Source organism: Rhinolophus ferrumequinum, chromosome 16, assembly GCF_004115265.2.
Source record: "Rhinolophus ferrumequinum isolate MPI-CBG mRhiFer1 chromosome 16, mRhiFer1_v1.p, whole genome shotgun sequence".
Taxonomy (NCBI): Eukaryota; Metazoa; Chordata; class Mammalia; order Chiroptera; family Rhinolophidae; genus Rhinolophus; species Rhinolophus ferrumequinum.
The window spans coordinates 22802867-22814032 of NC_046299.1; the positions used below are offsets into that span (position 1 = coordinate 22802867).

General features: G+C 45.9%; 1 protein-coding gene across 2 annotated transcripts; it reads right to left on the bottom strand.

Annotated features, from left to right (window-relative positions):
- Positions 1–1867: 1867 nt before the first annotated feature.
- NOLC1 (nucleolar and coiled-body phosphoprotein 1) lies at positions 1868–9497 on the bottom strand. 2 transcript variants are annotated; one of them, XM_033131076.1, is made up of 13 exons: positions 9291–9497; positions 6682–6737; positions 6425–6564; positions 6188–6318; positions 5483–5648; positions 4677–4807; positions 4410–4551; positions 3809–3937; positions 3518–3628; positions 2773–3423; positions 2478–2584; positions 2209–2301; positions 1868–2039 (listed from the first exon to the last, which is right to left on the bottom strand). In XM_033131076.1, the coding sequence occupies exons 1-13, from the start codon at positions 9408–9410 to the stop codon at positions 1881–1883; spliced, it is 2136 nt and encodes a 711-aa protein (XP_032986967.1). In that variant the 5' UTR covers positions 9411–9497; the 3' UTR covers positions 1868–1880. The 2 variants fall into 2 exon arrangements, with proteins under 2 accessions (XP_032986967.1, XP_032986966.1); XM_033131075.1 differs by having other exon boundaries at positions 6425–6567.
- Positions 9498–11166: the final 1669 nt, after the last annotated feature.

Below are 11166 nucleotides of genomic sequence, written 5' to 3' on the forward strand. Positions count from 1 at the left end.
CACAGGAAGTCTGTCATACAGTCTTTTTTAAAAACCCTTTAAGCATGTAAACATCATTCTTAGCTCCTAAGTAATACGAAAACTAGCCATGGGCTGGATCTGGCCCATAGGTCATTTTGCAAACCTCCAATTTAGACTACACACTGGCTGGACGATTGCCTGGAAAAGGCAATGAGACAAGGTATGGCCAAGAAGAGCAGCATGGCAAGCTGCTGCCAAGAAGGTTCTGCGGTTAACTCACAGGTCTGGACCCCAGCCCTCTAACTGGCACCTCAGTTATCGTGATTTGAGTAGAGGGTGGGAGGACTTTGGACTCACAATAATAAAACTCCCAAGACACATTATAAACCAGCTAGTTTATTATTTTGTAGTAAGATGTGTAACTTTTACCATGCAGACTGAAATACCTGTGTCAGCACAAGAACAGTGCGTTTTCTTCCTAGAGGCAGTTACATGAAAAACCAGGTTATTATCAGGTTACTTGGCAAGTACGGAATCCAAACAAGGGGAGGTTAATCTTAAGACCTCCACCTTCCCACCACAGGGACAGCCCAACCTCCAGAGTTCACCAACTATTCCCTCTCCATCTTGCATTGGCTGAGCACTGCCAACAGACATGTCCTACAGCGTTCCAATCAGCCAGCCTGGCCTAGGAGTCACATCTCAGCTTACTAGTTTTTTATCGTTACCTCCACTTTGCTGACAGTTAAGGTTCTGAAGGGGGCACATCAGTTCTTCCCATGTACCAACTACAAAAGACAATAATCCCATTAGGATGTTCTCCCAACTCCACTCTACTCAAGTATTACCAGATAATATGCTTTGTAAAGATTCTTCCCATTTCCATTAGCACATACTTAGGTGACTATAAATTTACCTGACTAATGTAACCTAATTCCTACTGAGGATTGAGGTTATTAATTATAGTTTTTCTTCTTTCTTCTTGATCAGTGATGTAGGAGTTAACAAAACTAATTTTGTGTCACCACTGCTACGAAGACAGAAATACCAAGTGATATGCACTTTCCAGGTTAAATTGTTATTTTGTTCTCTAAAATGTAAAAAAAAAAGTCAGACAATACAGTCCTCATTTTAGTACTCAACACTATTAAGGGTCATCAAAACAAGTCTTTGAACAATAGAAAAGTTTATGCTTTCAAATTAAGAACCATGTATTGCAAACATTATTATGTAATAATATTACAGAAAACAAAATATTCAGACTGACCCCACCGCATTCACACCACACCAGAATTTCACATGTAACAAAAGAGTGAATTTTATCCCCAAAAGTAGCTAAGTCCATACTGTCTGAGAATTTCAGTCCGAGACCCAATGAACGAGCATGAACTACACAGTGCATGCTTAACAGACATATACATTAACCATTCTTAACTGCCCCTCACCAGGGCTGAGGGGTAGGAGGGATGAAATGTGGACATGTACATTCACATAGGCAGAATTCTCCAATTATAAAAATTTATACATGTGACTTTTTACTATGTCTTGAGCAATAGCTTTTATCTGTGGGATAAATCACAACAAAAACCAATAGGAAATGTTTAATATAAAATATACAAATTTCTCAGTATGAGGATTTCTACGGAACAGGGTAAGGGGATGACAACTAAAATGATTTTTTCTTAAAAAAGAACAGTCCCTTTATTTTGTCCTTGCTACTCAACACTCAAAAACAAATCTATATACAAAACTACGAACACAGAAAAGGACCAGAGAGGATGTCCCAATGCAAAGTCTTCGGTCTATTCTAGACTGCGGTCCTCACCCAGACCTCCCCTAATAGAGCCGAGGGCTCCTGGGTCCAGTGGGGAAAGTAAGTAGTAAGATCATTGCCTCTGCTTCACTATGATAGCCCCAGGTCATTCACTGTCAAACTTAATTGAATTGACCTGGACAGAGATGGAGCCTCCTCGGTAGCTGCCCCGCTTCTTTTTGGTCTTCTCATGCCGGAAGGATTTGCCTTTGGTGAACTTTAGGACCTCATTGGCTCTTTCCCCCCAGTCTCCGGCTGCACCCCGCTGGTGAGGAGAGAGGTGGTTAACACGCAGAAGAACACCAGAGCCCTGTCCTGTTCTTCTCCCTGCTCAAGGCCACCTGAACCCAGAGAGCTTCCCCCCAGTCGGAAGCAAAGCTGTCCTCTCTTCCACACCACCCACCTCAAGAATAGTGAACACCCTCTCTCCTCACCTTGGCGTCAAAGGAGTTGTCTGCCACTCGAGCATCTACCTTAATTTCCTCCTCCCTGATCCTTCGGAATGGGGATGATGCCCTTTTTTCTGCCTGGAGAAGAATGAAGTAGGAAATTAAAGATGGAGTAGTCAGGTTACAGAAAAGCCCTCCTGAGCTACACACAGGTGCACGTGTGCCAGGCCAGGCAGAGCTGTCAGGATGATCCCAGATTCTTCCTCCTACTCTTTATAAAGGCTGGCTCCTGAGAGGAAAATAAGACAACTCACTTTCTTCCTTTTTGGAAATGTGTTTGGGGTCTGAGGCTTTATCTTCTTGGCTTGAGGAGTTTCTGCCTCTGTGGCAACCTCATTCTGCTTCCGCTTCTTTACTGAACCTACAAAAAAAAAAAAAGGCAGACTCAGGGGACCACTTTCCTGTTCCCAGGTTCCCACACTAAGAACCTGCAACTGGAAACTGGTCGTTTTGCCTCCTCTCCCTACCCCATCCCCCAGGAGTATATATCCCACCCTGATTTTTCTGGGGGGCGGGGGGCTCTAGGGGGAAGCTTCTTTGGATACAAACCTGGCTTAGAAACTGCCATGGCTGCCTTTGTCTTTTTTCCTTCCTCCTCCTCGTCGCTATCCCTGTCAGCTTTTCCATTCTGGGCAGTGAGTGCAGAGGTGCCATTGGTTTTGGGGGCTTGTGGTCTAGCACTCCCCTTGCCCTTGGCCTTCTCCTCGTGGTCCTCCTCACTGGAGTCATCAGAAGAACTGCTGCTGCTCTTGGCCTTTACTTTCTTTGTGGCGGCTGGCTTGGAAGAGGCTACTGCTCCCGTTGTCTTCTGTGGCTTTTTAACTGGAGGTTTAGATGTCTTCTCTTCCTCCTCTTCCTCACTGCTAGAGCTGTCTGAATCAGAGCTGCTATCCCCACCACCCTGAGAGGCCTGTTTGGCAGGCAATGGTGGAGCTGCTTTGGCCATCACCTTGGACTTAGGGGTGGCCACAGTCTTCTTCATTTTCTCCTCCTCCTCCTCCTCACTAGAACTGCTCTCCTCCTCGCTGGAGCTGCTATCAGCCTTTCTGGTCAGAGGCTTCTGGCTACTGCCTGCGGGCTGCTTGGGAGTTGTGGCTGGTTTAGCTGCAGGATGCTTGGGAGTGGCAGCTGGCTTACTTGAGGGATTCTTGGTGGTACCGGCTGGCTTGGCAGGTGCTTCATCCTCAGAACTGTCAGAGTCTAGACAGGACAGAACAGAATGAATAGCTCCCCAAATCAGACTAAGGAGAGCCCCTGAAGCTCCCACTATCCCGAGGGCCTCCATATGCCTTACCGGAGCTGTCTGAAGAGCTCTCTGCTGCCTTCTTTGCTGGAGCTGGTTTAGCAGCTGCTTTAGAGATGACTACCTTAGCTGGCGGTTTCTTTTCTTCCTCAGAGCTTGAATCTGGAGAGAACCTATGGCATTAAGCTGGGTCCAGCATCCCAACCCCACCAGGAGCAGTGAAAAGGCCGCACAGACCCACAGAGCCTTAGCCCTGTCTTGCTTCAGTGAAAGGACAGGACATTTCTGTCTTCCCATTCCTCAGACATTCCCCAGACCCACTCTCCACTGGTGGTGACTCACCAGACTCCTCACTGCTGTCCTCACTGCTCTCCACAGGCTGTTTCTTCTCTGCAGCTTTCTTGGGAGCCTGCGTTCCCAGGGACTTCTTGGGTGGGGGAGCAGAAGGTGGGGGGACTGAACTATACGGACCTATTTAAAAGGAACAGTGTGGTGGTGTTAAAATATGTACACAAATTCATTGATACCACTCCTTTCTAGAAATGGAACTTAACCCCTTCCCTTGAGTGTGGGTTACGTTGTTTCCCCCAAAATAAGACCTAAACGGAAAATAAGCCCTAGCATGATTTTTCAGAAGGACATCTCCTAAACATAAGCCCTAAAGCGTCTTTTGGAGCAAAACTTAATATAAGACCCGGTCTTATTTTCAGGGAAACACGGTAGTGTTAGTGACTCATTTTTAACAAACAGAATATGGCAGAGATGCTGACATGTCTGTCATTTTCCAGTCTAGGTTATAAAAGGCAATGCGGCTTTCTCCTTTCTCTGGGAGGAACTAGCTGTCCTGTCAAGTTCTATGGAGAGGTTCCCATGGTGACTAGAGGTCGTCTTGCAACTGGGCCCTGGTAACAGTCATGCAGCCTAACTCCCCATGTCCTGTCACCTGGTTTTTTCTTCACCGGTTTTTTCTGCTCCTGCTCCTCGTCCTCCTCACTGGAGGAGTCCTCACTGCTGGAACTCTCTTGGGTAGGGGCGGCAGCTACTTTCACTGGGGCCTTGGCCACCACTTGCTTTTTAGGTACAGCCTGCATCATACAGAGAAAATCAGTTACCACAGGAAAATGTTGACCCAACCAGTCCTGCCATGAAATAGAGACCCTCCCGTCACACCCTGCCCCGCCCCCTCTGCCCTGGTAGTTTTGGCAGAGACCTTCTTGGTGATGGCTGCTGCTTTCTCCTCCTCAGAGTCGTCGCTGCTGCTGCTGCTACTGCTGCTGCTGCTGCTGCTGCTGCCAGCTGCTTTGCCATTGGCTACTTTAGGTGCTGCTCGAGCAGGTGTGCCTAAGAAAAAAGAGTATAAGAAGTACCATGACATTAAAGGCTCAGAAAAACCTCCTTCCTATTAGCTCAGAACTTGGGGGGGGGGGGCGTCTATCAATTCTCTTGCGTTTAGAGCAGGCATGAAGGAGACCGCTGTGGTTTACGGTATCACAGGATGTCTTTCCTGCCTAATTTAAGGAATAAAACTATCTTTAAAAAATGGTATGACGCAAGTAATTTAAATATGCTCTCTGAAGTCTTTCACTCCAACTTCTAGAGAAGCTCCTCTAAATCATAACCTAATCTTTATCACAGGAAAATCACAGAAAAAAATAAAAATTCTCACTTCTCCTATTAAGTGAAGGTATAGGAGGAAAAACGGTACTGAAAAGCATAAAGAATAGAGGTATAAGTGGTCGCAGTAGAATGTTTGTGGGAATATAAAATGTCTATGAAATACAACTAAAGAATGACAAACGTACCATTTTTTAAAACACATTTTCCCTTGCTGCAAACTGTTTCTTTAGTTACTAGTCCTTAATTATGAAATCTTTTACTCATTAATAAAAATAACAATAATCACTATCTCCAGTTCAACAACCAGTACCATTTCACCTGTGTAGAATGAGCAATTTAAACACCAGTCCCCAGAACAAACGGGTCCCCAGCCCAGCCTTTTAGAAACAGAAACAGTACCTGGTTTGGCTGGGGCTTTAACCTGAGCTTTAGCTGCCACAGGTGTTGTCTTTGGCTTCTGATTCTTTGGTGGTGCCTCATCCTCTGAGCTTGAGTCAGAATCAGAATCAGAGCTCTCGGCCTTCTTAGGAGGAGCTCTGACTGCCTTGACTTGAGGCTTAACTCCCTTCGGCGAAAAAACACAATGAAGAGAATCTGCAAGAGCTCTGGGTATCCAAACGGCATCCTAAGGTAGAAAGCTTCCTAGGCTCCTTTACTTTTTAGGGGCTGACGGAACAGTTATGAGCAAGGGAAAGCTAAGCAGGACAGCATATGGAAAGGGCAACAAACTCTTAACAAGAAACAAAAAATTCAGCCACTTAATCTATTGGCCCTGACCCTGCCATTCCCTGCCTAGAGCTCCCAACACCTGTGTACAAAACACATTATCTTACTCTTGGAGTACTAGACAGTGTCCTAGAGAAACCCAGTACCTCTAGAGAAGCAGAATGGGTGGAATTTCCTCTAGATTCAGAGTCCAACATCAACCTCAGACATATCCTTTCCAGAACCTCCTATTCTATCACCTCTCTGAAAGTCCCCAGGTTTTCTGCCCCATAATCACTTACCCCACCACCACCCCTTAGTCATAAGCCAGAAGCCAAGATATTAGGTTTCTTCTTACACATCCCTTAAGCAACCCCCCTCCTTCCCAAAGTCGCAAACCTGGACTGGCTTTTTCTTTTTGTCCTCCTCCTCATCATCATCACTGGATTCTTCACTGCTGCTGCTCTCTGATGCTTTGGCAACGGCCTTTCCAGGATGCTGAGGCAGACTGGCCCACTTGGCAGGTACAGCTGAACAAAAGCACAGGTCCCAATAAGAATCAGCCATGCAGTATAGGCAGACTACAGATTCTTTTCCTGGAACCGCTATCCCCAACTCCCTGCCCAGCTGCCTTACCAGCTTTCTTAGCTGGAGGCCCTTGGGCTTTTTCCTCCTCACTACTGTCTTCACTGCTGTCACTAGATGAAGTCTTCTTCTTAGCCTTCTTAGTCACTGGTCCATTTGCCTGTAACTTCCGCTTTGGAGCCTTGGTGGACCTGCTGAGGTAGATCAGGCTAACTTCTGGATGATCAGAAGTTCCTTCCCAAACCAAGGAACACATTCCAGCCCACTTGGGGGTAGAAAATAGCCACAGTGGTACACAGAACACTTACTTGAGCCAGAAGCTATAGATTTCCAAGAGGGAAGAGGCGTTGGCATCCTGTTGGGTCTGTAGGAGAAAAGAAAAGAGACTGGGTAAAAATAATTTATCCTTTATCCTGGTTATTCTAGGGGAGATCAGATTTTGTTATTCTCTCATTAAATGACCTGCTTTATACCTGCTATAGTTCACATAAATGTTACAACTTTGTGTGACTTCTCCTACTTTCACAAATTAGGAAAAAAATATTCTCTTCATGTATTTCCCAATTTTTGGTACCAAAAGCTTGGGCTAGTCTTATAGTTTCTGGCACCATGTATCCCTCACCTGTCCATCCTATTTATCAAAGATTTTTAAAATGTGCATTTCCCTTACTCTAACAACGTATTATCTAGGAATTTATCTTACCCATGAAACAAGGGCACAAACATTTATAAAAAGGATGTTTGCTGCAATATGATTTATAAAACCAAATCACTGGAAAACAGCCTCCAAGAAAAGATTGGTAAAAAGCTATGTATGTCATGTATTCAGTACAGAATTGCATCCAGCTACTAATTACACTAGTATATACAGGGGGTGCCAAAAAAATGTATACAAGTGGATACTTTGGTCAATGTTGCTCAAGCAATAGTTCGCCTGTAATCAGAAGTGTCTGGATCTTGGAGCCTGTGGAGGCCTGCTGGGAACAGGACTTCTAAAACAACAAATATGTCTGGAAGGCTGGTACAAAGCCATTTTTGCTAGCTATAAGCGGGTCTACAGAACCAGAGAATGCACACAACTCTTCTTAAAACTGAAGGTGTTTATGCTCGGGATGAAACTGAATTCTACCCAGGCAAGAAATGTGCTTATGTGTACAAGGCAAAGAACAACAGTGACTCCTGGTGGCAAACCGAACAAAACCAGAGTAATCTGGGGAAAGGTAACTCCATGGAAACAGTGGCATGGTTCATGCCAAATGCCAAAGCAACCTTCCTGCTAAGGCCATAGGACACAGAATCCATGTAATGCTGTACCCCTCAAGGATTTAAACTTACTGAAAACTGAATAAAGTGGATTTATTCTCTTACATTAAAAAAAAAAAAAGGAAGTGTCTGGACGTGCTGATGGTAACCACTTTGAGCACCTCTTGTAATTGCAGAAGTCAAACAAGACTTGAATTCATCTTTTGTTATTGGTATATATTGATTATTACAATTTTAATAGTTTTCCTTTCTTAAAATGTGTATACATTTTTTTGGCACCCTCTGTATTACTGATGCAAAAAATGGCAAGGCATTACAGTACACATGAGTACAGGCTCCGAGTTAAATGAGCAAACTACTTAATCTAAGCTTGTTTTCTTCTCTATAAAATGGAGATGACTAACACTACACATTTTAAGTTGTTGAGAGGATATGAGATAAGGCACATAAAGGGTTTAGCATCTGGAAAACATCTGGCCCTTAGTAAGCCCTCCACAAAGATTAGCTTTTGACACATAAAAAAGAATCCCAATTCTGAAAGGGCCAATTCCATCCAGTCCATTGTGGAAACATTCTTTGCAGCCTCCCTAACAGTCAATTCCAGTTCCAATATGAAAGCAGTTATATCGGATCACATGGCAGCTTAAGGAAGGCATGCCCCAGCTTAAGGAAGTCCTTTCTGAGGCTGATCGGATTCTCAACTTGTGCAGCCTGATTCTGCATCAAATAACAAGTTTATCTTCTTCGTCAATGACTAGCACTGCGAGACACTCTACCCTCTCTTAAGGTTTTTTCCCATACAGTCATGTCTGTTTTTCTTGAGACGTAGCTTCCAAACCTTTTACATCCCTGGTCATCTTCCTTTTACTGTTTGGAACATCTTCAGTTACCAAAACTATAACAGCTTTCGCTCACTGATGCTTCCTGAGCACCAGGCACTGCGATTGCCATTTTGAATACAGGTTACTGAAACTTACAAAAATCCTATAAAGTGAATGACGATATCCCCATAGAAATAGAAACTGATCCAGTTTAAGCAAGCTGGAGTCATACATCTTTAAGCGGCAGAGCCTGGTCCCAAACCTGTATGTGTTTGATTCCACAAGTCAAAGATCCAAGCCCACTGCTGTGCCTGCTTGGTAGGGATATGAGGCTCAATCCCACTTCAGTATAACTGAAAACAGAACCCTGCCTCTACTCTCGTTCATTTTCTTTACTAACGAAAACCCCAGGCTTCTAAAGCAATTTTATTTATATTTGAATCCAGGATAAATTCGATTAAGAATTAAAATCTAGTCACGCTTGGCATCAGCCAACGTAAGGCCCAAAGAATGAACCAGGAGTCTCCAATGCCTCCCTCCGGTGGTACAGGGCACTCCCTCCACGCCGCACTCGCCAGCCACGTGATCTGGGCCACGAGGGTCCCACGCTGCCGCCAGAGCACTGCTCACCAGAAAAAAAGCAGCAAGACTCAGCGCTATTTAATCAGACCTCGTGGGCTCCAGGCTTTCTCCAGTCACCGCGGAGACTTCCGCACAGGCGCCACAGACACTGTGCTGGCAGACCCCACCGACCTACCTGGCAACCTAAGCATGTCAGGGCCGGGAGCCCCGTGGTCATCCCACCCGGCCCGTGCCCCAAGCCCGGGACTCACAGCGCCTGTTGCCTTGGCGAACTTATTGGCCACCTCCGAGAGCTGGTTATCGCGCAGAAAGCCGAGCACGAGAGGATACAGGTCGCTGGGAACCACGCGACGCAAGCCGGCGTCCGCCATCCTCCGGGCAATACGCGTCACTACCGTTCCCGACACGCACGACAGAGGAACTCAAGAACCCGGAGACGCGAGGACAAACCCTGTGACGCCATCGCGCCGCGCGAGCGCACAGCGGAAGGGGCGGGCACACCCCACAGGGCAGTCCCTCCTCCACCTGGAGGCAGGGTCAAGGCGAAATCTGTAAACTCTTTCCGGTCCCAGGAGTGTCGCCATCTTGGTAAGGGCGGAGTCTGCCGCCGCCACTTTGTGAAGGCGGAGCCCTGACGTAAGGGGTCACGCCCACGGCCATGGCGGGAAAACTCTGGACTTCCCGCGCCGTCTTTCTCCAGGAGGAACCTTTTCTCCCAGCAGCAGTTTTCCAGCGCCCTAGCTGGGATTCGGATTCTAGAGTAATGTGGACCCGTGGGCTCGAGCTATCCTGGGACTCTCTAGATCAGGGGTGTCCAACCTTTTTTCAACGTTTTTCACCAAGGGCCATATGTGGAAAAATACACAAACAGCTGGGCCATTCACTCCAGGTGCAGTACATACTGCCTCACCTGGTTTATTTAAGTAAACTAAATATATTTTTGGAATTTGCTGTGGGCCAATTAACAATGGATTGCGGACCGCAGTTGGCCTGCAGGCTGCAGTTTTGACACCCCTGCTCTAGCCCGGCATAAGATCTCCCAACCGCCCCCATTCTCCTCGCTACCAAAGGATTCCCACCCTTTTATCTTCACCGCCTCCAACACCTAGGGAGACCCTTTCTCAGATACCACCCCAGCCTCTGGATTCCCACCTCTATGAAAAAGGATCCTTCAGATTATCCGTGGTAGAGGTGGAGTGTTGATCCCCAAAACTGTCCCTCCCTCACTCATGTCTTGCCCATAAGACAACCCTTTCCCCTCCTTACTCAGTCTGTTAGTTCCATGAAGGTAAAAGGGGTTGTGCAGCAAACCTGGGTGACACAGCAGCAATCTGTTCAAACTATAGTCCTGATAATAACCCTTCTACCTCCTGGGTCACAGTTCACATAGATCTAGAAAACCCCCCAACTGCCTATCCCTTTGTCCTGAATACTCAAATGTCAATGCCCAGGCCTGCCAATTCCAAATTCTATCATATTTCAGTTCACATCAGCAGACATCAATTCCTTCAATCCTACCCACTACCCCTTGACTACTTCCCATTTAATGCCCCTCAGGAAGGGAAAGGATGCACTTTCTCAGGGGACACACCTCCTCCTTTGCCTTTCTCAAAATAGGCATTCCCTCTCATAGATATAACTCCTACATTTCCCTCTTCCCCAGAGGTCTACCCACATGCATGCTTTCTTTAAACATCTGAGCACCGGTTGTGTGCCAAGCATTGTGCTCAAGCTAAAATGTACAAGTCTATTTAGAAAATCTTTATACAGAGCAAGTGTAAGTTTCCTCTAGGTCCGTGGTATTAAAACCCTTTACTAGACCAGTAGCATCAGCATCCCCTTGTTTGAAATGCAGAATATAAGGCCCCCATCCCAGAAGTCAAAATCTGAATTCTAAAAAGATCTCCAGATGATTAAAGTGCCTTTTTAAAGTTTGAGAAGCACTGCCCTAAATGACTGATTTCACTGAGGAGCCAAGTTTCAAGTCCAATAGGATTTTGCACCTGAGCAGAGGGGTCCCAGTAACTCAATGGAGGTAAGCACGACACTGTTCAGAGAGCAAAAGTGAGTATGTCTGGCACTAACACCACAGAAAGAAAAGAAGCACAAAGAGCACATGGGAGTTCT

What these genes read in the sequence shown, in the direction of transcription:
- NOLC1 (XM_033131075.1), bottom strand. Translation starts at nt 9,410, where the DNA reads ATGGCGGACGCCGGCTTGCGTCGCGTGGTTCCCAGCGACCTGTATCCT. An exon ending in ATCTATAGCTTCTGGCTCAA is followed by an intron (nt 6,568 to 6,681) that starts GTAAGTGTTCTG and finishes GATCTACCTCAG; the next exon opens with CAGGTCCACCAAGGCTCCAA. An exon ending in GGACAGCAGTGAGGAGTCTG is followed by an intron (nt 3,629 to 3,808) that starts GTGAGTCACCAC and finishes GGTTCTCTCCAG; the next exon opens with ATTCAAGCTCTGAGGAAGAA.